The 26,788-nt window shown below is 33.9% G+C and overlaps 1 protein-coding gene across 3 annotated transcripts; it reads right to left on the bottom strand.

The window, feature by feature from the left end:
- Nucleotides 1-21,910: 21,910 nt before the first annotated feature.
- LOC111884086 (uncharacterized) lies at nucleotides 21,911-26,788 on the bottom strand. Of its 3 annotated transcripts, XM_023880415.3 has the most exons (17): nucleotides 26,672-26,788; nucleotides 26,317-26,535; nucleotides 26,023-26,131; nucleotides 25,520-25,897; nucleotides 25,364-25,419; nucleotides 25,063-25,270; nucleotides 24,935-24,990; nucleotides 24,583-24,823; nucleotides 24,336-24,499; nucleotides 24,146-24,258; nucleotides 23,950-24,051; nucleotides 23,718-23,853; nucleotides 23,518-23,604; nucleotides 23,283-23,444; nucleotides 22,724-23,190; nucleotides 22,448-22,631; nucleotides 21,911-22,362 (listed from the first exon to the last, which is right to left on the bottom strand). In XM_023880415.3, the coding sequence occupies exons 1-17, from the start codon at nucleotides 26,717-26,719 to the stop codon at nucleotides 21,961-21,963; spliced, it is 3,132 nt and encodes a 1,043-aa protein (XP_023736183.1). In that variant the 5' UTR covers nucleotides 26,720-26,788; the 3' UTR covers nucleotides 21,911-21,960. The 3 variants fall into 3 exon arrangements, with proteins under 3 accessions (XP_023736183.1, XP_042753561.1, XP_042753560.1); XM_042897627.2 differs by lacking the exon at nucleotides 26,672-26,788 and having other exon boundaries at nucleotides 26,009-26,131; nucleotides 26,317-26,356; XM_042897626.2 differs by lacking the exon at nucleotides 26,672-26,788 and having other exon boundaries at nucleotides 26,009-26,459.

Genomic DNA, 26,788 nt, shown 5'->3' with positions numbered 1-26,788 from the left:
GACTTAGTACCTTTTAGACGTTGGTAGCTATGGATTTAGTACCTATAGGAATTGGTAGCTATGGACTTAGTACCTGTTGAACATTGGTAGCTATGGACTTAGTACCTATTAGATAAAGACTGGTAGCTATGGATTTAGTACCCGATGAATAGACTATAGCAGCTATGGAATTAGTGCTTTATGAACGAACATTGGCAGCTATGGATTTAGTGCCAGTCCCATAACTCTGGAAGTAAGGGACTTCGGAATAAACGAATGCAGGATAGATGACTCTTAGGTTAAATCCTTAAAGAGTAAAGAAGATAATGGGGATGGGTAATTGGGTTGATTGTTTGATTGAACATAATAATTATATTATTGTGGGTTGAAAACCCTATGTACTCACCAGGTTTCCCAACCTGACCCACTCAGTTTATGTATATCACAGGTGACGAAGTGAAGTGACATTACACTGAGAGATTTAAAAGAGATGTAGATCACTAGTGTAAATCATTGTAAGTTTGTTTATGCTTATGTTTCGGTATTAACGATGACATCCCAAACATTTTAAAATGAAATAAATACGTTTCTTCGAAAATGTTTTAATAACGTATTTACCATGTTTTTCTGGGAACAAATTCCGCAACCTTTTTATAAAATGAAGTACTCTGATTTTTATAAAGCATAAACAAAATCGGTCTTTTCTGGCTGTGATTTTGGGGATGTCACAATTTGTGTAAGTTCAAAATAACTTTATAAAAGTAGTAGTTTAAAATCAACAGTGCATTAGAGTCCTTTCCAAAAAATCTTATATTTTCTTAAATAAAGTAGTCTTCTACAAGACCCGTCAGAGTTATGTGGTAAAAAGTAGTTTTCCCTTAAACACTATCATTTTCAAAATACGGGATTTGATTTTAAAGAAAGTAGGAGAATATCAGGGAAAATAACATATGCCTCAGCAGTGAGGACTGCTGACTAAGGCAAAAGGAACCATAGACTCCAGGAGTGTATCGAATGAGCGACATGCCTGGCTCAGTCTAACAAAAGGAGACACAGACCCCAGACTGTATCAAATGAATGATACAACTAGCAAGGTCTAAAGCAGTGACTACAGACCCTAGACAGTATCAAATGAAAGATACATCTAGCACGGTCTAAAACAGTGAATACAGACCCTAGATAGTATCAAATGAAAGATACAGCTAGCACGGTCTAAAACAGTGAATACAATCCCTAGACAGTATCAGATGAAAGATACATCTAGCACGGTCTAAAACAGTGTAATTCTATGTGTGTATACTCGATGTGTGTATTTTCTAGGTGTGTATATTCGAGGTGTGTATTTCCAGCATACAGTGTTAAACGTCATTACCTTAAGGCCATGAATTATAAGGTAACATGGAGATACTCGTAACCATACTAATTGACACTAGAGAACTTGACGCCCTACAAGCGTCAAAAATAAAGTGACAATTGTCCCCCCTTGGCTTGGTAGGCCGTGGACTGTAGCTAGCAGTCAGGGTGCGAGGGTGTCAATCCCGTATAGATCTATACACACAATGTCCGCTCTCCCTACAAGAGACTCTGGTTACCAACTAGACAACGGAGAAGACCGTGTCCTGAAGATGTATCCTAAATAGTGAATTCTGATGAAAGTGTTGGACTAGCAATAGAGACTCATAACTGAACCGACCGATGTTAAAACCCATATGTCTATACATGTACACATGTTATATAACTGATGATCAAACGACCTTCGGATGGATATCCGATCCCACCAGACCACATCTCAACGAAGAAAAGGAAATAGGGCGAACTAGCCTTCCTAAGTCCTTTAATCATTATTTATATAACTATACATGTACAGGCATACCTTTAACTAAGTGGAAGCGTATCGTGAAGTAAAAACATATCGTGAAGTAGAAGCGTATCGTGAAGTAGAAACATATCGTGAAGTAGAAGCGTATCGTGAAGTAGAAACATATCGTGAAGTAGAAGCGTATCGTGAAGTATAAGCATTAACAAGTATAAGTGAAGTAGAAGCGTTAACAAGTATAAGCGTATCACAAAGTGGAAGCGTTACCAAGTAGGAGTTTAAACTAAGTAGAAGTGAAGCAGTAGTATCTTAACCAAGTAGGGGTATAAAAACATGGAAGAAATCTTTGATGAAAACTTTGGAAAAACTTTATACTTAAGAAAATAATGACTTAGTATTCTTTTATAAAATAAGTTTGAAAACCTTTAGAAATTCTTTGGAAACCTTTCATAAACAAGTTTTGAATGAAACTTTGATAAAAACATTTTGGGTAAAGAAATCCTTTGTTTAACATACTGTCGTAACAGGATTTTAGGTAAGACATACAGCGTGAGAAACAACTTGAGAAAAGCCTTGTACAAGTAAAGATGTTTTGGAAAACCATTTACAGTATCATACTTGGTAAAAACAGTTAACAATGTAATAAATCCTTGTGCATGCGGGTTATCAATCACATGTGATTGATATGATAACTGGCATGTTTAACTTGTATCCCCCCCATAAAAAAACATGTAAAAACATTTAAAAGGTTCATTCAGGGGTATGAACTCACCTGATGTAAGTGGATCCGACGAAGGTGTCGGTTGGGTGCTCAGTGTCAAGTAAGGACTTAAACACACTTAGTGACCTATTAACATAGGATAACATATGTTTACATACAATTAGTACACATAATACTAATTAAACAAGTATACGAATCCTAAAGTGCGGAAAACACTTTGGTTAAGTGTTAGGAGTGTCCCGGGTATTTAAGGGTGTGAATGGCTTAAATAGGGAGTTTACTCTCCAAGAGTAAACTCTTTATAGAGTTCACAACCCTAGGACTAACTCCCATGAGTTTACGGCCGTAAACTCATGGTGAGGGTGTTCTAGGATGCCAAAGTGTCTTATATCACTTGTGGAATTATGCTAGGCTCAAATCTAGGATTTATAAAGGGTCTAAGGCCTCAAATGCACCATTTTAGGGAGCTTACGGCCCTAACAAGGAGTTTACGGCCGTAAGCTCTCATGTGCTCATTTCTTTTGTGTTTTAAGGTCTTAAATGGTAGAGAATAAAATCCTATGCATTTTTCCAAGTCAAATGGGGAGTTTAGGGTATCATTTGGGTGCCTTTTAGGAGTTTATGGCCCATGGACCTTTCCTAGGGGGGTTTACGGTCGTAAACTCCTATTTCCTTGGATTTATTGAAGTTTAAAACCATTACATTAATGGGATAGCTTCTAGACATTTTTCCAAGGCCATAGGAGGTGTTTGCGGGCATTTCTAACACTTAAACTTGAGTTTACTCCCCATGAAGAGGAGTTTATAGAACAAGCATGTTCTTGGGCAGTAAACTCAAGTTTACTCCCCAAAATTTTAGTTCAAGGTGTTCTAAGTCCGAATGTGCAAGTCTACAAGTCATATCTAAGCCTTAGGGGCAATTTAGAGGGGTTTTGGGGCTTAAAAACCCCCCCATTTAGGGGTGTTCACTGTCCAAGAGTGTTCTTTGGCCGTAAACACCTTCTCTTGCCCCTATTTGATTCCTTAAACACGAATTTGCATGTTAGTTAAGCTATACAACAAGCTAGGGTAGATGGCTTACTCGTTTGGGGCTCGAAACGAGTGTTTTTGGATCGAAATTAAGTTGTAGAGAGAGAGTGTAGAGAGAGGGTGAAAAGGGTGGAAATGAAGTCCACTCCCCCTTATATAGGGGTTTGTGTTGGGGCTCAGTGGAAATCTACCCGATACTGCCGTTAAACGGGGCTTTTGGTCGCACCCGATTTAGTGGTCGTATTTTGACTTGGTTGAAACTAAAATTTTCCAAGGGATAATGAGGGTGTTTCTAATTTGTTTCAACCCTCATAACGTCATTTTAAAAGTCCCAAATTAATTAACCAGTCCAAAAGTTAACTGACAGTTAAATAAAACGAGGCTTATTAACGGAAAAGGGGTTAAAAATGACGGAATAAATTTCGGGTTGTCACATGATGGGTTTTATGCATAAGAAACAATCCTATGTGCTCATACAAAACCTAATGCTTGGATCTAGGTTTCTCTATTGTACATTCTTTGAATCCAAAGCCATAAATCCTAGATCTAACATATAATAAACTGAATTAGGGTTTAGATAATTACCTTTGATTGTTATATTGCAATAACAATCAATTCCTTGCTTTGATTGGCTTTAGAAAGCTTAGTGCCTCAAGTGTTGCACCTCTAATGGAGTCACAAACACCTTATGCAACTTGGATGAAGAGGAGAAGAAAGGAGGCTGCTCAAAAACGACTAGAAACCCTAGAGAATCAATTGTCCACGTTTTTGGGGCCTAAGGGGTCCTTTATATACTTATGTGGGCTGCTAGGGTTTCAGTCAAAACCCTAATGGACAGCTTAAACTCTAATCAGCCCATGGAACATTCTGGATAAGGCCATGGACGAAAATATGATGGGCTCCCATCATAATTTCGTTCACCCCTTGTTCCTTTAACATTCCTTAGCCCAATGACTCAATTATCCAATAATTGCAGTCCAGCCCCCTAAATTTAATTAATCTCTTTTAGCCACAAAATTAATTCTTAATTAATTTTTGACCAATATTAATTAAACAATATGATTTCTCATTTAATATATTATTCTCATAATATATTAATAAATCATATTTAAACCTTTCTCTCCTTAATTCATCCTACATATTGCTATGGTGAAGGCAACCCAAAAGGATCATGCTCATAATCGGGTCAAGTACATACCAAAATAGTTATTGACTTAGACACTAATCCAACAGTCTCCCACTTGGATAAGTCTAATAACTATTTTCCGTATAACTTCAGAACCTGATCAACAATCGTAGCTTTCAAAAGCCGCTGTTAACTCTGATCTTATCAGATAGCTTGTCCTTCGGATAAGGGATTATATATTCCTCCATTCTCAAGATACCGTATAGACATAAGACATGAATTTTAATCATTCTCTCTATACTGTTTCCCGACTTCCGATTTATGACGACTGACAACAGACTACAATTGAACACATCAACTTAGTCCCGGCTTGGCCAAGCGCTTAGGTGTCATCACTAAATCATCGAGAGGCCCACAGATATCGCTTTTATCCCACTTTGGGAAAAAAAAAAGAATGGATAAACTTCGACTCATATGCTTGCTTGCATTCACTGATCGAATCACACACAACAATAAGTTTTATAACACCAAGTTACTGGTGCGTTTACTTATCATCAATGTGCAACCGACCAACAAATAACAACTCACACGTCTCGGTTTCAAGAATATATATAATATTATCGTGTCACTAATCACTCGTGATAAATCAATGAAGTGATCCAAGTGAGCGTGGGTTTAGTCCAATACTCTAATCTTATCAAAGCACTCATGCACTCTGCAACAAACTTGTGCTATGTCTAAACCTTTCAGACAATCTATAGACTCTTCATGACAGTCTTCCTTCATACTTACTTCCAACGTATGACCGACTGTGGATGTTTGAATAACCTAGTTATTCTGGAAGTCAAAACATGCAAACTGAAACATAACAATAATACTTAATCCTATATGGCCCCAAACTTGTGACAGTAAATAAAACACTTCTATTTATCCACCATATTGATTACTCATTATTTATCATTTCATGTTTCGGATAATCAACTCATTACTTGAATTACAACAACAATTGTCCCATGCTCTAAGCATGCACACCTTGTTTCCTATGATCCATGCTTTGTGAAATAGATCAACAGAAAACTTTTCCAATGATGCTCATTTCACAATTCCTTAATCCTAACTGTTAGTGTAAGAACTCAAGGTTCTTGCCACTACTAGAATATGCTAGATTCTAACATTTTATGCAATGATCCTTTCATAAAGTCATAGCACAAAAGTCACCAAGACTTGGCCAATGAAATTACAAAGTACTCTATCGGAAATTGTTACAAGACAATTCTATAGACGTGAAGTCTCACATTCAAAGTACATTCCTTTGAACATCCTTCTTGCATAAAAGTTTATAATCTAGACATAGATTTTCAATATCCAACTCCCAATATGGAAACATTTCCACATTTGCCATATGACAACTCATTCTTAATAGAATCTTATCTATCCATAATAATGTCGATATGGTCCATTCAATACCATACTTCCAACTACTCACAAACGACCAATCCTCAGCAAACTTTGGATCGTCCTTTGATAGTTGTTTAATTATTTTAGTCAAAACCGATTCTAGTCCTTTTTCCCTCTTAATGCGCTAGACATTTGGAAAATTTTAGAATGGTCAAATATTATAGCATTTCCAGTCGATACTATACCTGAAGCGTATGGGACACGATGCATAATGTCTTACATGAGGATATGATACTTTATCAATCTTCTGCCATAATATTTTATGTGTCACGTTCTCACAATTCGAACTATGAAGAGGGATGCCGTAATCATAATCGAAATTTGAGAACACACTATGTATCCTTTGACTAAATTTATTAAAATTTCTCAATCTAAGCTTTAGATTTTGAAATGAAGTATAATATTCTCTCCCTTAATTATAGCAAAATAACTTTTCAACCCATGCAACTTTGCAAATTGAATCCTTGTTTTTCTATAATTAATATTGCTAACTTCCAATACTCGCCATAATAATCATACAAGCATAACATTTATGCTCCTACTATCATGATTATCGTATAAGCATAACACTTATGCTCCCACTAGCTTTGACATGTATTTAGAAAACAAATGAACTTCCAGAAAAGAATGCCTATTGAATTTCTGAAATTCATATTTCTAATACCAGATGCTTCGATAAGCCTTTATCTAAGCTTCTTAAACTTATACACCTTTGCCTTAGATAGCTCATATGTGTGTTTGAACAATTTATAACTTATGTTACTAAGTTTCAAATGTTCAAACTAATTGCCAAATCTCACAATTCGAACTATGGAAAGGGATGACGTAACCATAATCGAATTTGAGAATACAATTTTCACAATTGCTACCTTCTTAAGATCTCTCTTAGTGAAAGCATTTCCTCACAATCATTTTCATGAAGGAGGGAATCTTATGACACTTAGATTTTATGGTGTATGAGTTCCTATCCATGTGAATTTGCTAAAACCAAGGTTTGCGACAAATCCAAACTCATATGGACTGAACTTTCTTAATCTTGATTTCTTGCCTTATGGTAACACGAGTGCCCACCATGTCTTCCAAGTAGTTTAGTAACTTGTCCTTACATATCAATATATTTTCCATCGACTAAGGCGCTAGTATGCATTCAAATGAGAACTCACAATTAACTTAATTGGAATGGCACAGAAACAAAATAATGTCAACACGATAGGTTGTAAACCTCAAGTCGTGTGCTAGTGATGATCGATAAGGTTTATTCTTGATTTGTTCTTGAAACCTTTCAAGACCATTAAGACTCCCACTGACTCCTTGACATATAAGATTATCTTGTCAAGAAACATTTCTTGACAAAGAAAATATTCAAGAGTTAGTGCAGTTCTTATCAAGACAAAACATTTCACATAATTGGTCCTAGTTGGTCTTTGTCTTATCCAAGACAGCACAACTTACCAATTTCAAATGTGCAAGAATGAGAAACCTTTTCCAAATTCCACATTTGATGAATGTTATAAACCTACTTAACACTTTTCACTCAATGTCACAATCTTGGAGTATGACTCTAAGACTTGATATTGGAACGAAGTATGATTGGCTTCTTAATTTAACCATTTCTACAATTCTCGATTCCTCTTCTTAGACATGCAATTGCACTAAGACTCACTTAGAGGATCAATTGAGACATGGTTCTTAATCATTAAGACTTATCATAAAACACAATAAAAGGTACTCTCCCTTCTTCTTAGAATGGAGAAACTTTTATCTTTCTGCCTTCTTGATTCTTCTTATTCATTCTGCTATTGATTGAAACTCTTTCAGTTAACTCAGAATTATACTCAATCTTATAAGTATAACCATATTTACTAAACTTTAGTAAATCATGACGAATATCTTTGTCACTCCTGTGGTAGACTTGATCAACGTACGACCTAGTGTACCTGATCTCCTAGTCCTTCAATTGACACTTTGTCAAAGAATTAGTCTAAGTTTCCCAAATGTGAAAGTTTTTTCATTCATGATACAATACACATTTTATGATTCCAAGTTTCTGTCCAATTGAAACTTTGGGCAATGAGAAACTCTCCCTATTTGGTAAACTTTTGACACTCCCACAAATAACGTAATTAAGAATTAAATCCATTTTGCTAATAATAGAAGTACACAAACATCAATTTTTCATATATGTCATTGTAAGGATAATAAGATAAAACCAAAATTTATTTTATTCATAAAAGCAGCGGAAAACATGTCCCTACAATGCAAAATTCGAATGAAAAAAATATGTAATCATATACTCCTAACAAATCTATCATAACTTCCTAAGCTCAAAATCTGATCTTCGAATCCATGTGATCGTAATCCATTTCTTCGTGATCAGACTCATCTTGCTCTTCCATCAAACTTCCTCTCTTTTCTCTAGTCCTGCAAAACATGCAAATGTAATCTTATCACATTATGTATAAAGAATAGGAATTTAAATGGAGTTAGATAGTGGATTTTATACCTGAAGTAGAGCCATACTTCTCGACTCTCCCATCTCTTAGACTCTTCAGGTCCTTTGGGCAGCTTCGTATCCATTTCCCCTTCTCTTGGCAGCAGAAACAGGTGGGTTCTCCTAGAGTGTCCACGGAAGCATGGTCGGTTGAATTATCAGACAAATACGCTCCATTACTTCGCCAAATCATTTCTGATTCAGCAGCAATAAGCATGTAAGTCAAGTCAATGAGGGCTGCGTCAAGTTTCATCATATAATAATCTCTTATGAACTTATCATATGATTCAGGGAGTGACTGAAGAACCCGGTCCACAGCCAACTTATTGGAGATAGACGCACCCAACATAATCAACCTATCAATGTGTGATTTCATCCCTAGGATGTGAGCACACACGAGTTTACCATTTTCATGTTCCATTGCCAATAGGGATTCGGTGATCTTGAACCTTTCAAATCTTCGATCTTGTGGGTTAGGGAGAACAACGAGAGGAAGAGGAGGAAGTGAAATCAAGCTAGTCCAAATTGATCCCTCACTTTGAACCAAGCTTCCACTTTCAAAAGGAACACCTTTTCCTTGGGATTCGGGAATACCGCGGTTAGAGTCAGACATCTACGAAACGGTAGAAAGTTCAAGTTAAGTTGATTGAGTCCCCAATAAAACATCCAAATGAGTTATTAAGGATAGGATCCAACACAATATTCTACAACCTAGAAGAGGGGTGCCATAATCTAGTTGCAGAATATTTGAAGGTAGGTAAATGACGATTTACCAATTTCCACCATGAAAAACGAAAAGGAAGTTTAAGTTTTAAATGAATTGAAACTCCTAGATCTTTTGAGATTCATTGAACTTTTCAATGGCATGTTAATCTCGATTATGCCCTTCTATTTGTGACTGGGATGCCGAGGATCACAAATAAGGTGTGAATAACCATATGAATCACGTGGTGCACCCAATGCTACCATCACCTAATCAATGTGCCGGTTAGCCACACACGCTCCATTGATCTATGACAAACATCGAGTCACCCTTCACTACCAATGTCATCCCCAAATTAGTGTGTCGGTTAACCACACAAGCTCCACTAACGTTTGACAATGGTACAAAGTGTAATTCTATGGATTAGCATACAATTTCACATTTTTCCTAAAGTAACTATGATTTGGGAATTTGAAAAAGCATTTAGTTACTTTGTACTTCATTATACTTATAATGGAAGGTTTCTGTCCTATCCTACCCGTTCGGCTAACGACCCTCCACTAGTCAAGAGTGCGGTGGGTAAGAGTGGATACCCATTCAATCGCCATTTTATAGGCAATTTCCTTAAACACCCCTTATAGACCAGCTTCGTGAATGAGGCATACTAACGGTAAGACTGACTGTTTACTCATACATACATATATATATATATATATATATATATATATATATATATATATATATATAATATTAGACTTTTAATGTTATATATAGTATAGGGTGTATTTTACACTTTTAAAATACTAGATGGTTTAACTTAGTCAATTATACTTTTAATTTAATTACATGTAAACCAATACTTTATGGATTTATTAAATCACTTTTAATTATACACTTTAATTAATTAATAAAACTATAAGTGTGTGATTTGAACTTTTTCAAATTATTAGGGTTTTAGAATTTAACATTTCAAAATTAAACATTTAATCAACTTTTAAATTCCAAAACTTTAGGGCAAGTTTTGAAACATTTCAAAACATTAGGGTTTAACTTATTTAAATTTCATAAACAAAACTTTTAAGTTCAAATTTAAACTATAAAACCTAAAGGGTGCAATTGAAACTTTTTCACATCACAAAGGATCAAATAACAAATAATATAAGTTAAACAATTAATTTAGTCATTATCTATATTTGACCTAATCTTATTTTAGTCACTAGATAATTACCAAATAATTTAAAATAATCCATATTTATCATATAAACAACCAATATTCAAAAGATTTGAAATTATCTATTGTTTTGGCAATGATAGTCATTAATTTAAGATAAAAATCGGATTTTAACTTCAAAGAACAAATTAGGCATTAAATCCAAGTCAAAACAGCAGCTAAATTCCGAAATACCCTCTGTCTGACGCTTGAACTCGCCGAGTTAGCTCTGAACTCGCCGAGTAGGGGCCAACTCGCCGAGTCCAGATACTGACTCGCCGAGTTGAGTCGGGCAGAGGCCAAAAACTCGATTTTTAGCAAACAAAACAGTTAAGCATCACATACAACTGAAACCAATCAAGGCTCTGATATCACTGATGGGTTTTATGCATAAGAAACAATCCTATGTGCTCATACAAAACCTAATGCTTGGATCTAGGTTTCTCTATTGTACATGCTTTGAATCCAAAGCCATAAATCCTAGATCTAACATATAATAAATTGGATTAGCGTTTAAAGAATTACCTTTGATTATTATATTGCAATAACAATCAATTCCTTGCTTTGATTGGCTTTAGAAAGCTTAGTGCCTCAAGTGCTACACCTCTAATGGAGTCACAAACACCTTATGCAACTTGGATGAAGAGGAGAAGAAAGGAGACTGCTCAAAAACGACTAGAAACCCTAGAGAATCAGTTGTCCACGTTTTTGGGGCCTAAGGGGTCATTTATATACTTGTGTGGGCTGCTAGGGTTTCAGTCAAAACCCTAATGGACAGCTTAAACTCTAAGCAGCCCATGGAACCTTCTGGATAAGGCCATGGACGAAAATATGATGGGCTCCCATCATAATTTCGTTCACCCCTTGTTCCTTTAACATTCCTTAGCCCAATGACTCAATTATCCAATAATTGCAGTCCAGCCCCCTAAATTTAATTAATCTCTTTTAGCCACAAAATTAATTCTTAATTAATTCTTGACCAATATTAATTAAACAATATGATTTCTCCTTTAATATATTATTCTCATAATATATTAATAAATCATATTTAAACCTTTCTCTCCTTAATTCATCCTATATATTGCTATGGTGAAGGCAACCCAAAAGGACCATGCTCATAATCGGGTCAAGTACATACCAAAATAGTTATTGACTTAGACACTAATCCAACACCAACAACGGAAGCATATGGTAATCGACTCATCTTAGCTATCTCAGCCTCTACACTCGGACACTGAGCCTTGCTCAGTCTGGCATTGTGTTGGATCGGTAAGTCACCTTTCTTGGAATTATGCATGTTGAATCTCTTCATCATTTTATCTAAGTAGGTACTTTGACTAAGTCCAATTAGTCTCTTACTCATGTCTCTCAATATCCTTATCCCTAAGATATAGGCAGCTTCTCCAAGGTCCTTTATAGTGAAACATTTCCCAAGCGAGGACTTCACCTCCTGCAAGGTTGGGATGTCATTTCCTATGAGTAGTATATCATCCACATACAGTACCGAAAAGCTAACTATACTCCCACTATCTCTTACATATACACAGGACTCATCCTCACTTCTCAAAAAGCCAAACTCTTTGACTTTCTCATTGAAACAAAGATTCCATCTGCGAGATGCTTGTTTCAATCCATAAATGGATTTATCAAGCTTACACACTCTATTAGGGTACTTAGCATCGACAAAACCCTTTGGTTGATTTGTGTAAACATCCTCAGCCAACTTCCCATTAACGAAAGCGGTTTTGACATCAATTTGCCATATTTCATAGTCATGAAATGCAGAAATGGCTAGCATAACCCTAATAGACTTAATCTTCGCTACTGGTAAGAAGGTCTCAACATAGTCAACTCCCAGAGTTTGAGTAAAGCCCTTCGCAACCAGTCGTGCCTTATAAGTGAGTACTTTCCCATCCACACCAGTCTTCTTCTTGAAGATCCATTTGCACCCGACTGTTTTACGACCCGGTACATTGCTAACTAAGTTCCAAACTTGATTGTCATACATGGACTGAATCTCGCTGTTCATCGCCTCTTTCAATTTAGCAGACTCGGGGCCCGCCATGGCTTCCTTGTAGTTGTTAGGTTCATCCAAATTTACCAGTGTGATATCATTGATAAATGTATCACCTTCTGCAGTAACATGGAAACCATAAAACTCAGATGGAACTCTAACTCTACCGGAACGCCTCAGAGGTACGAACTCGTCAATTGTCTCAACAGGAGTTTCCTCCTCAGGTTGATAGCTATTGTTTGGGGTTCCTTCACCGCTTGACTCTTGAAGTTCTTCAAGGTCAATTTGCCTCCCATTGTCCCTTTGGAATACGAGCTCTCTCACACGAAAGACTGCTCTCCTCGCAACGAAGTTCGAGCTTGTCATGAGTCTCGCGCCTCACGAAAGCCTTGCAACCCCAAACTTTGATGTGTGCTAATGAGGGAGCCTTCCCTGTCCACATCTCGTGAGGTGTTTTGGCAACATTTTTAGTTGGGACTCGATTAAGGATATGGGTGGTAGTCTCCAAGGCATACCCCCATAATGAGATTGGTAACAAAGCTCGACTCATCATAGAACGAACCATGTCTAACAAGGTTTGGTTGCGCCTCTCAGCCACACCATTAAGCTGTGGTGTCCTGGGTGGTGTCAACTGTGAAATAATTCCACACTCCTTAAGATAGTCTAGGAACTCAATACTAAGATACTCACCCCCTTGATCGGATCGGAGCATCTTTATCTTCCTGCCCAGCTGATTCTCCACTTCCTATTTAAACTCTTTGAATTTCTCAAAAGGTTTCCGAATTATGCTTGATTAAGTAGATATAGTCATATCTGCTGTAATCATCAGTAAAAGTCACATAGAAGCGGTTAGCATCCATTGTGGCGGTTTTGAAGGGCCCACACACATCGTTGTGTATGAGATCCAACAAACCCTCACCCCTTTCACAAGAACCGGTGAAGGGTGACTTAGTTATTTTTCCAAGAAAACAAGACTCGCAAGTGTCATCCAACCTTAAGTCGAATGACTCCAAAACTCCAGCCTTCTGGAGTTGGCCTATATCATTATCAAACGAAGATGTGAAACCTTGTTCGTACAAACCATGAAAAGAAATAATATTTCTCGTCATATCAGACGAGTAGCAACAATTATTAAAATCTATTTCTAACCCACTACTAAGCAATAAAGAGTAAACTCCAATCTTGGTGACAGGTGAAACCTTTCTATTCCTCATGATCAAGTTTATCTTCCCGTGCTCCACATCCTTACTTCTTTTTAGGCCCTGCACATCAGAACAAATGTAAAATCCACAACCTGTTTCAAGCAACCAAGAGTTAGTATGTGATGATTTTTAGATAGAATAGTATAAATATATGCATGGGTGGGTTTAACCTTCCCATCCTTGACATCCTGCAAGTACTTGGGGGTAGCTTCACTTTCAGTGCCCTTTTTCATGGCAATAGAAACACTCTACTTCTCTTAGGATGGTCGAGGGAGTAGCAGGACCTCCTTTGGTTCCACTTGAAGAGGATCCATCAAGAGACTTTCCCTTGCAGCTCTTGGAAGGAGCCTTCCCCTTCTTCCTCTTACCTTGCCCAATTGCCATAACAGGGGCATTAGCAGTAGGAGTGGTTACAACAGATTTACCTTTGAGACCACTTTCGGCAGTCCTCAAAAGGTCCTGAAGCTTGCTCAGAGTGACTTCCTCCTTGTGCATATGATAAGTCATGCACCCATGTTTACTCTTGGATAAAGCTACCACTCGAAATTAGGGTTTAAGGCTCTGAGCGTGAAAGAGAGGCGCACCCCCTTGGACTTAGGTGCCTTAAATAATGAGCCAACCCAAAAAATTAGGGTTTTGGAGATCCTGAACGTACGTTGGGCGTACTCCCTGTACGATGGGCGTACATCCTCGCACCCATGTTTCACTTATCCAACACTACTTCAGGCGTTCCCATCTTATGCTGAGCGTACTCATTGGTTGTCACCTTTGCATGCATGTTGAAATGCATACTCATTGGTTCCCAGCTTACGCTGAGCATACTCATTGGAGATCCTGAACGTACGTTGGGCGTACTCCCTGTACACTGGGCGTACATCCTCGCACCTGCGTTTCACTTATCCAGCACTACGTCAGGCGTTCCCAATTTACGCTGAGCGTACTCGTTGGTTGTCACCTTTGCATGCATGCTGAAATGCAAGCTTTTCCCACCCAGGGACCAAAACTACCAAAGCCTTCAAACTATCATAACTCCCTTATTCTGGATCCGTTTCCGATGAAAGTTATATCAATGGAAAGGTAACGAGAAGCCCTACACTTCTATCAACTGATTCCTTTCTTAAGACCTTCCACACAAAAATCCATTTTCCACAAAAGCCCAATTGACACTTTACTAAAACACCCATAGGCTCCAAAACACAAACCGAACACCCAGATCACTTCTAATACATCACCCGCACCCAAATGGGCCTAGATCTTACCTTTTCAAAAGCCCTAATCCTTATGATGACCGATCTTTGGGCTACAAACTCAGACTAGGAATCGGTTCGAAACAGGGCGTTACAGTAAACACATTTGGTTGTATACTCTCTACTCATTACTAGTGAATGTTATATCATATAGTGTTGGTAACTTGTACAAGTGGTAGTGATGGAGAATGGTGTTCATTGTTACAACACAGTTCCAACAATTGGTAATATTAAAATTATGAGTAGGGTCAGTTTAGGTTACATGCAAGGACATAAATAAGCAATACATGACATGCAAAAATTATAGGGACTTGATTTGTTAATTAATTAATAGTCTTTAATTAATTAATTAAATGAAATCTAGAAGTTCTAGAATGTTCTCGAGGATAAAATAAGATAATTTAAGCAGTCAGATAAATACCATATATATGGATAATTATTAGTTGACTAGATAATTATATTTTAGGGTTTTATATTTTTTCCTATAAATGGAGAGGCATGTGGACGAATTATGTTGATGATTTTTAATCAAAACCCTAGATAAAATTCGGTCATATATCTTCAAAATCATGACGCCACGTCATGGTGGCTTCATTGTCACAATGTGGTGCCTGCAGTTCCAACAAATTTGGATTTTTGGAATTTCGTTCATGATGTTCGTTGCATGGGTTGTTGTCGGGTGTTACTGATCTGAGTGTCTTGGGTGCAACTATGAAAGAGGAGTTTTACGATGGATTCTTAGCTCCCATCAAACAATCAAGGATCTACGAGGGTTTCTACCACCCTAAAAGGTATGATTTCTCGTATACTAAAGTTGTGTTAGATAGGTTGTTCACATATCCGGTTTCAGACCTATTGAGGATCAAAAATTGTTGCTTCTTAAGTCTCTTCAATGTTGTTTAAGGATCCTCAAAATCCATCAATATATGCTTCAATTATTAATTTTTCATTGGGGAGCCTTAGAAGTCCCTTAAGAGTGATAGTCTGATAGATATGACTCTCAGTTATAAAAGACTTGGAGTTTGGAAACCTAATTAAGTTCACGCATTACATTTCATATACATTGTTTACTTTTTTTATACTCTTTGAAGTTTTAAAATTAATAACAATATACTTTACTAGTTGCATCGTTTTCCCCAGGTTGTGAAGTTTTTGAAGTTTTATTGATGTTTTGAAGAAAACAAGTTAGGACTTGTATATAAATTGAGTTCTTTTATATATCATCTTTGATTGTCTACTCTCACGATATAAGCATTAGGTTTCCCAAGCATAATATAATATTTTGAAATGTACTCATAATATAATATTTAATGGGTATCGAAGATGGAGGAGCATTTGAGGATTTTTGAAGACTTTATGATATGTTTTAAATAGTTAGAGTTGGTTATATTTACCTTGTCTCTTATATTGATCGTGATGCCCTCGTATACTCTGTTGACAATTTATTTTTATTGTTTTTAATGGCTAACTCGAATTCACTACTCTTCTAAATTAATATATTTTTGTCTTCAACAAAATTTGAACTTTCAATTTTAGACTGAGAGACATCAATCCAACACTGATATTGCTAGGTCAAAGGTTATTTGATGACAACTTACATTTATTGTTAAAAGATTTTGAAGTTTGACACCTTTTCTGTAAATTATTACACAAATGGTTATTATATAAAAACTTCCTACCCATAATCGTATTGCAGTGTGCCCCTAAAGTTATTATATAAAAACATGTATGCATTATTTACATTTATTGTTAAAAGATTTTGAAGTCTCATTAAACTTCTTCAAGTTGGAAATTCATTATACAGTCTACAAACTTCTACCCATAATCTTATTGCATATGAGTTCCAAATGATCTTTAGATTTGTTATTCACATTACATTAAATTGAAAAATTTTATGAATAAATAATATTTTCTTACAGTGTGTCCTAAAGTTATTATATAAAAACATGTATGCATTATTGCACTCTTTTTCTAAAAGAAACAACACTATCAAATCAGCTTCTCCATTCATGTATACTTAAAACAATAGGTAAAAATGTTCAAAATTTATGAATGTAATCATTTGTAAAGGATTGTATGCCGTGTCTTTGCTAGTGGAATAAATCGTATTCATTTTTATATCTAGAAGTAGGATAAAATACAATAAAATGTAATATATTTTTATCTTTTTATTTATTAATCCTTTTAGGAGTTTCATGATAAATTTTTTCACTTATTTGTCATCTTGGAAATCGATAATTTTATGGGATAATGTCATAAAAAGCCTTAAGTTTGACAGAAAATGTCGGTTTTACCCTTCGACGGATTTTTGGTTCGTTTATACCGCAAATTTGTCATTTTTTTGTTGGTTTTGCCCTTGTTACCTGCAATAGCAGGTTTCCAAGTTATTATGAATTATTTTTTTTGCGAAAAAACCCCTAAGTTTACAAATATTTTGCAAAAAAACTCTTAAGTCTATAAACATATAAAATATAAATATATATATTCAAAATTTGATAAAACTAAATAGTTTTCTACTGAAACATATTTTTAGCTTTACATACAGTAACTTTTATATTTGTTTGATATAAACTTTTTATATTTAAATTTTAAAAAAGTTACCTAGTTTTAACAAAATTTGCATATATTTCTTAATTAATACTTCAACTTTTCAAAACAAAATTAAAAAAATATTTTTTAGTTTATAATTAATTATGCTAAAATAGTTAATATTAGTAATATGGTATCAAGTATTCAAATAATTTTTTAAAAGGTAAATAAAAATATTTTATATGTTTAAAAGGTTTGTATTTCAGAAATACTAACATATCATAATTTTTATATGTTTAAATACATAATAATATTATCATTTTTTTATAAAAATATCATTAACATTTTAAACATCAAAAATAAATATAAACATTTTAAACATATAAAATATAAATATATTCGTCTAATTTATTATATAAATATATTTATTTTTATAAAATATATGATAGTTTATTATTTCTGAAATACAAACCTTTTAAACATATAAAACATTTTTATTTTTCTTTTAAAAAAGTTAATTGAATGTAACTAATGTCATATTATTACTAGCTACCAGACATTTTTTAATGTTGCTTTGAAAAGTTGAAATATTAATTAATAAATATTTTTAATTTTGATAAAACTAGATAACTTTTTTAAAATTTAAATATAAAAACTTTATATCAAACAAATATAAAATTTCCCGTACATAAAGCTAAAAATATGTTTCAGTAGAAAACTATTTAGTTTTATAAAATTTTGAATATATATTTATATTTTATATGTTTATAATCTTAAGGGTTTTTTTGCAAAATATTTGTAAACTTAAGGGTTTTTTCGCAAAAAATAATCCATAGTAACCTGGAAACCTGCTATTGCAGGTAACAAGGGCAAAACCGACAAAAAAATGACAAGTTTGCGGTATTAACGAACCAAAAATCTGCCGAAGGGTAAAACCGACATTTTCTGCCAAAGTTAAGGTTTTTTCCCTAATTTTATCGACAAAACCAATTGTATTTATAATATTTATATAAACAAATAAAATATAAGAGTTTAATTATAAAAATTAAAGCAAAAAACTTGATTACTAAACTATAAAACAGTTATATTCTTTTGTTATATTGCCTTAAAACAAACTCACTCATTCTTTAGAAGCTATTTTTGGGCTTTTTTATTTTTTTAAAAATTGTTTTATATTAGAGCTTCTAACTTTTAGCTAAAACAAAAGGGTCTAAATCCAAAAATACTTGGCAACTAACTTTTAATAAAAATTATATATTTCGATTACCAATTAACAGTATTCAACTGATTTACTAAACATTCATAATCACATTCACTATTGGCTTATCGGTGGCGTAGGCGTGATTTTTGGGTCATTTAGAGGACCCCAAATTCCTCTATATAATATATAAGTATGCTTTTCTTAAAATGCTCTAACCTATAACACGTGGGTTAAATCCCTAAGTTTATTTTAAAATTTTATTTTATTATCAAAGTAATAATAGTTATCAGCAAAAACTTGAACACCAATAAGATTTTGTTTAAGTTGATATAGGTAAAGCTATATGTATTGGCTCGTAATTAAACAATTTTTTAATGAAATAAAATAGATGTAGAAGACAACATCTAGATACATTATTGCTTTTTTAGATTAATAATCAATAATGAGTATTTGAATATTTGATCATTTTTAATTATTTAAGCAACTAATGAAAAGTCTTATACAATGTTAAGTTATCCAAATTTTTTTAAAAAAAAGTTAAAAATTGATTATATGTAATTAAACTTACAATTAGATTGAATAAAAATCATAACAACTAGTTTGATTTATGTTATAGATTTTAATTAAGGGTTGTTTGATTGTTATTGGGGGAGTCAAAATCTGAATGAATCAGATATAATTATAAATTTTACTGAGTAAGAGGCATATCAGAGGATCCAGAACCGAGTTAGAGGCTTCTAAATATGATATCAAATAGTCTGAATCTAGTTGAGTCAGATCTAGCCTCTTACCAGATCCGATAAGAGCTATATCAAATAGCTATTAAGACTTTTAATTATTATATAAACATATTAAAGTTTAATAGTATATAAGTTTTTATACATAATATATTTGTTTTTGATGAATTATTATTAGGAATAAAACAGGATTTCTAAAGATTCCTGTGGAGTTGAAGAAAAAGCAAAAGCAATTCACGCCAGTTTCTCTCATTTCGCTTTCCTTTCTCTCTTTTATGTTTTGTTTTTGTTTTTGTTTTTGTTTTTGAATATTAATGTGTGTGTCTTCCCATATGCCTACCCAGTCGTTTTCAGTTATATCCTATTCGTCGCTTTAGGAATCACAAACTCATGTAATTCCAATTTTTTTTATATTCTTTTTGTTTTTTTTATATTCGCATGCTTTATGTATACATGAATATATATAAAACATAGCTATAATATATGTATCATGTCCTTGTTAGACTCTTCACATTTCTTTTTCCAAAGCTTGAATGACTATTATGATGGTTAGTAGAACTGTAGAGGAAAGATTATCTTGTAAACCAGTGACATTGTAGTCTTCTCCAAATCAGTTGTATACTTTTCAAAGGCCTCAATAATTTTACTTTACACATTTTGTCTTGTGATGTTGTGGTGGATGCTTGAATGATGTGGATATGTTCTTGTAGTGTATCTAGTTGTTCTTCAACATTAGATGAAAACATGTTTAGAGGAGATGGACATATATTGCTGGATAAAGTTGAGTTTTGTAAGATATATAGGATTGATAGACTTGATGAAGGCCACAAATTCATCTACTAGATTCTGCATGTTGGATATCTAATCTCTTCGGACAGATACCAAAATTTTAATGCGATTTCAATTTTTAAACTCATATTAAATTATAAAATTAAATATTGATTTTGTTTAGAATCTTTGTGTTCCAATTTAATGGTTTGAATGACGCTAAATAATTTCGTGTATAAATATAGCATCTTCATGACCATTTTTAGACAACAGAAATGCAACTACACTCTCTAATTTTCTACATTTGGTTCTATATTTTCTTACTTTTATACGGACTTAGTTTTTTTTGGAGGTGTAGAAGCAAGGATCTAATTTTCTATATTTTCTAACATTTATAACCCGTGAGAACCACGGTTATAAATTAATTAAATTTTCATATTAAAATATAAAAATTATTAATCAATTATTTTAAATAAATTATTACTTAAGAGATATTTTTTAGTTACATAAAATTATAATCGTTGATTTAAATAAATATATGAAGTTATATCACCTTGTAATCTGTATTTATTTTATTTTATTTTTTAATCTAATGTTATTAATTTAATACAAATATGGTGAGAACGTTTAAAATTTAAAATTTAAAATAGAGAATCCGTTACTAATTTAAAACTTAAAATGGATAATTAATAAGTTGACAAATGACATGAGAAGTTCTAATAATATGACATTTGTCAATAAAAAAATAAATATATTCTTTTAATAGAATAGGAAGAGAAAGATTTTCTATATTTGTACAGCAAATTATTTTTCTACATATCTATCTCTGTATCAACACAATATAGATTCCATTTGTTATGCATGGTTATATTTTAGATATTTACATTTACTTCTTTTACTTTGTCATTATAAAAAAGCTTTTAGCATATACACATTTATGAATCAAATATATTTTGAAGACAATATCCCAGTCCATGTTATAGATCTTTATATTGCATTTATTTAGATGAAAGTGACAGTTCGTTTTAAATAATTAAAAATGGATTGGAAATTATAAATTTGTTTCAGAAAGGAATATTAATTAGATGATTGATGATGATGGAGATGAAATAATGGAAGACTATCAAACACGCACGCTTAGATACTAAGAATTTTGTCAATGCATTGCCATTATAACAAATTATGATGTTTTTTTTAATTATTATTCTTCATTATATATTACCCCACTTATATACACATTCATATATATACATCCATACATGCACATATTTCTACAAATAAAACCAAAGTAATACAAACATTTTTAATAATTAATTCATGATTGGAAAAAGAAATTACCATTAATTTGTAAGAAAAACGTTTAAATGAGAAGATAGAATTTAATATTGAAAAAATTGCATCAAAATCATCGCTCACTATTGATATTCTTTTTCTTTAAAAATTTGAAAGGTGAAAAGCTAAAGATAATCATATATCACCTTTTACTTTTCTTCATGTTAGAGACAAAAAATCAATGTCAAAATATTTCCAATAATTTTTTACTTTTCTAAAAAATACAAATGATTATTTGTAGATAGTGAATTTTCAATTTTCAAACCTCACATCTTATTACCTTAGTAAATTAATTATCATTACCGAATTCCAACAATTAATCAAAAGTAGTGATATGGGAAAAGTAACTACCAAAAAAAACTAAAAAGTGTTGATATATAATTTTTTTTTTTTTTGTATCATAAATTTGGGCAGTTTTCCTTAAGTAATTCAATTACCCTTTGAGACAAACTCTCAGCAAACTTTCCCAACAATGGTTCAAACCCAGGGATTTCCACTTTATCACCCCCACATGAACTCACAATTTTCGCAATTTCATTCACGTTTTTTGCAATCGATGGAAGCATTTCTGCTGCCTCACTGTAAAAATTACCTTCTTGTCCTTCAAGATTCTCATGTGTTAGTTTAGAAAATAGGTCGAGGGTAGTCTTGCTTGAGGCTTCTAATGTTTTTAATGCTTCTTTACAAGCATCGAATAATGTGTTTTGTTTTCCGTTTCTTTTCATGTCATTATCATCTTTTTGGTCTTTAATGTTTTCCATTTCATGTTCTGTTGTTGAGTTTGAGCTTCTTACCATTTCCTGCCATTCATCATTCCATCAAAGGATTAAAAAAAAAAAAAAACCGTCTGAATAAGGTTAAATGACCATTTTACCCTTTGTATACCTGTTGGTGTTGGGTATTACTACCCCTTCCGGAATCTTCATGATCAGTTATAGAAAACCTTCTGGAATAGCTTTTTTTCATAGGCGTCATTTGTTCCTTCATAAGGCTGTAAACTTCGGGAGAGTTTAATACATCTAAACATACAGTATGAATAGTCACCCATCGTTTATCCAATGCGAAGCTCCTGTATCACGTTGTTTAAATACCACAAGGGCAAAACCGTAAATTCACTTGCTGATTGTTATTTATTCTCTTCTCGATAATAAAAAAAAATACCTGCAATCTTTGCTATTACTCGCATCAGATGAACTTGTCGACAATCTCTTCGTTGAATCTGTATTACTGTCGTTGCGTGGTGTATGTAATTGTAACGCGAATGTAAAGTCCACGTCAGCATCTTCTACACAAGTGGTAGATTTTGAGGGAGAAGAATGTTCAGATGATATAGGGTCCATGGGAATAACCAAAGGACTCGTGACTTTTGATTTTGCCCACTGTGGAAGTCTGGATACGCTAAATCTGAACGCTGATGATGTCTGTTGTTGAGGGCATTTTAGGAAATTTGCACCTGTGGCTTGCGATCTGAGATACTTTTCTTTATTAAATTTAATTTGATTGACAGATGGAAGTTGAGTAATAGCACTTGGGGACAAAGGGCATGAACTTCCATTCATTTTTTGCAGCATTCTTAATGTCATAAGACTAGGAACTTTCCAAACAAATATACAGCTATCACTTCCTACCTGAAAAAAAAAATCAATAAAGTTAATAGTAAGAAAAATGCAACAATTTCCTAAAATGCCCTTCCACTTGAAGTTTTTTATATACTACTCACAGAGACTATATGCTTGCAGTCAGGTAAAAAAATGATGGCATTAATGGCATCACCATGCCCCATTGCACGTGCAACAATTTCTCCACTGGTTACATCATACATGCAGATAGATCTATCAGAATAAGAACACACCACATAGCTACAACTTGGGTCCAACACAACCTGAGGGGCAAATCCGTCATTAAATTAAATCAAATAAATCCATGCTGAAAATATAAAAAAAAAAAATACTTACTTTTATCGGCTCCCCATATTCTTCACTCTGTTTAAATGATCTAATTACTTCCCCAGAAGCAATATCAAACATGTTTATCTTCTTATCCTATAGTATTAAATTAACTTGATCAATAAAAATAAAAATAAAAATAATCAATGAAAGTACATTGCTATTTCTTGCATTGAACAAATCTGCATTTCAAGTTTTTTAAAGCTTACCTGTCCAAGGGTAACAGCAGTATGTGTGATTGGATCAATGGCTATGTCATGTACATTTCCATGAGATGTCTTTTGCTGATGTGAATGAGAAATATTATAATCATTGCTGATGTCAACATCACGGAAGATTAAAGACCTTCATAATAAAGAAAAAAAACATTAAATTCAGAAGTAAAACACTATAAGGTATAAAAAAAAAATACACAATAGAAATTAGAAAATAGAAACTCACCTATCAGAAGTACAAGTAATAAGTTTGTTCCCATGTCCAATGAGTTGTACTGAATTCACAGCAGATGAATGATCACCAACACTTGCAATCAGATCAAAACTCCTGAGATATGTCAAAGAATATAAAGATTCAAATTCATGAATGGAAATTTAAAGAACTATATCAAGGGTAAAACTGACACAAGTCAAACTCAAACCTGTTTACATCAAAAAGATGTATCCTTTTATCACTTCCCCCTGAAGCAAGAAAATAGTAGCTTTCAATTGGGAAGCTGAAATTCAAGGAAAGAATTTCTCCTTCATGAACATTCTGCAAGGCGATTTATGTGATTATGGAAATTGGGAAAAAGGGTATTTAAAAATTATAATAAGTTTATAATCTGAAACCTGTATGCATGTATAGTGAGATGTGTTTAGGTTAAAAACATGCAGGTTTCCATGAGAATCACCAGCAGCAAGATGCTTTCCATCTGAACTAACTGCCATAGATCGATACCCTTGAGTGACAACACCTGATACTATTGATTCACGTTCAAAAGTTCCACCACTAACTGCACACAATCAAAAGAAAGAAATTTGAATTTGGAGTAAAACCCTTAAAAGCATATGATGTTTGTTAGTTGTTAGTTGTTACCTAAACATGATGAAGTGGCAAGTGGTTCATTGATGGGAGGATGTTGATCTGTTGATAAAGATTGCAATGCAAGATCCCATAATCTGATACTTCCATCTGATGAACATGTTGCAAAGGAAACTCCACCTGTGCAACCTCTAGCAACACATGCAAGAGAAGGATCATGATTGTTTTCACATGAAAGGTTTTTGATATCCCATATGCATCCACCATGTGAAACTAGCACACAACATTTTGTAGCCTAAACAACATAACAATTGATTATCGAATCGAATTTCTGTATAAACTGAGAAAAGAATCAGATGTAATACACCTATGGTTTTTTTTAGTCAATGAAAGATTGCATAATTACCTCGTACTTTCCATGTATGTTCCAAATATAGAGGCTGTGATCTCTGTAAACCACCACTGAGAAATAGAAAAACATAAACATGATTCTTTCATCTTTTTCTTGAAAAGTTAATGAAAAAGAAACATTACCGAGTGTTCTTGAGGTAGAAAATTGGCAAGCTATTGCATCTGGAAAGGTAGGCAGTTGTTGAATTCCCTCTTGAGAGACTTTTACTTCACTATAATGCAAGTCTCCAGCATATTCAAGGGAACCATGAGTGTATAGTTTTACAACGCCATTATTGCATGCACATGCTATGAACTCTTGTGATGCTGATAATCCATAGCCTTTTTCAACCTAATAGTTTGATAATATAATAATTATTATATACAATAATACAATAACAATACTAAGGCATTGGTGTCAAGATTTACATGCAGCATCATTTACCTTTAGATCCACTGAATGTGTAATTGCCAACCCACCATGTAGAAGGCATAAAACACCTGCAAGTCAAAGAGGGAAAACAATTTAGATATGCAAACACAAAGTGGAACAAATTAGGGTTTAGGTTGAATTCATGAAAAAGCAATGCAAACTATCCACCTGAATCTGTTAATGCATAAACAACTACAGGTTCACTACCCTTGCAATCAGCTCCATTCCCATTAGTCTTTAAGGGAGATGTAGCAATAGCTATAAATGTGCAACCTTTTCGATGACCAAGATCAACAGTTTTTCCATGCATTGTTAGTGATACTGCTTTAGTTTTAGGTTGAGATTTTGTAGGATGTCCAACTGTCCATACTTTCAAATGCCTCTTTCCAGCAGTCAATATGAAATTTGCATCTGCTGAAAAGGTAACTGATGACACAGCAGAGAAAGATGAACATGCTTTCAGCTTTTTAACTAGTGCCCCACTTCGCCAATCCCAAAGGCATAGGTATCCATCTTGAGGGATTCCAACTGATACAAGATGTTTACCTGGAATTTTTAAAAGATGGTATAGAAGAAGCTGCAGTTAATGAAGGAACAGAATATCGAGAAACATCTTAGAAAGAGTATATTTAGAAAGATATTAGAGAGATAACTGACTTGTTTCAACTAACCATCAGGTGAGAAAGCCATGCAAGCTACACCATATCGATGGCCTTTAAGTTCTGGAACAGAAGCCATAGTTGCAGAGCTCCATACTATTATGGAAGGTTGCTGTCCTGACTGTGAATGATGTAAATATTATAAGACAAACAAAGTATAAGTGACATTGATATTCATTAAGCCATCACAAACAGAAGTTCCAATTAACCACAAAATTCAATCTACAATACTATTTCGTTGGAATGTATGAAGTAATATGCTACAAAATTCAAGCAGAGTGTTCAAGAACAGTGATGGAAAAAGACTTCTCCAGCTGCAATGTAGCTTCCATCGTGAGAGACTGCAACACAGCTCAAAGGCTTGGGCGAACGATTAGACACCATAAAGTGCGATTGAGTCCCTAAATCGATGTCGTAAAGCACTACAACACACCCAGCCATATATACAAACTTGGAATTGGAAATGCTGGAAGCCAACCCGTTGCCATTCCTCACCGTTAATCCGATTATCTCTTCCAAATCGAACTGCAGATCTCAAAATGCATACAAACATTTCCCAACAAATTACATTTTGAGTATTTCAGATGAAAACAAACCCTCGGACATAAATTATATCAAATGTGAAGCGTATTTGAAATGGATAGAAGAAGTGGGCAATTACCTTGGAATAAGAAGTTTGGGGTTTTTTGAGTTTGCGATTTGGCTTCATGTTTGTGCTGAAGAAACTGAACGTAAAAAAAACTGAGGGTTTTCAGTAGGTGTTTTATGAGTGAATGAA

This window comes from Lactuca sativa, chromosome 8 (genome assembly GCF_002870075.4).
Source record: "Lactuca sativa cultivar Salinas chromosome 8, Lsat_Salinas_v11, whole genome shotgun sequence".
Classification (NCBI taxonomy): Eukaryota; Viridiplantae; Streptophyta; class Magnoliopsida; order Asterales; family Asteraceae; genus Lactuca; species Lactuca sativa.
Note: the sequence above shows the minus strand (reverse complement) of the source record. Positions and strands in the feature narration are given on the sequence as shown.

What these genes read in the sequence shown, in the direction of transcription:
- LOC111884086 (XM_023880415.3), bottom strand. Translation starts at nt 26,719, where the DNA reads ATGAAGCCAAATCGCAAACTCAAAAAACCCCAAACTTCTTATTCCAAG. An exon ending in GCTACATTGCAGCTGGAGAA is followed by an intron (nt 26,132 to 26,316) that starts GTCTTTTTCCAT and finishes CATCATTCACAG; the next exon opens with TCAGGACAGCAACCTTCCAT. An exon ending in GTAATACCCAACACCAACAG is followed by an intron (nt 22,363 to 22,447) that starts GTATACAAAGGG and finishes GATGAATGGCAG; the next exon opens with GAAATGGTAAGAAGCTCAAA.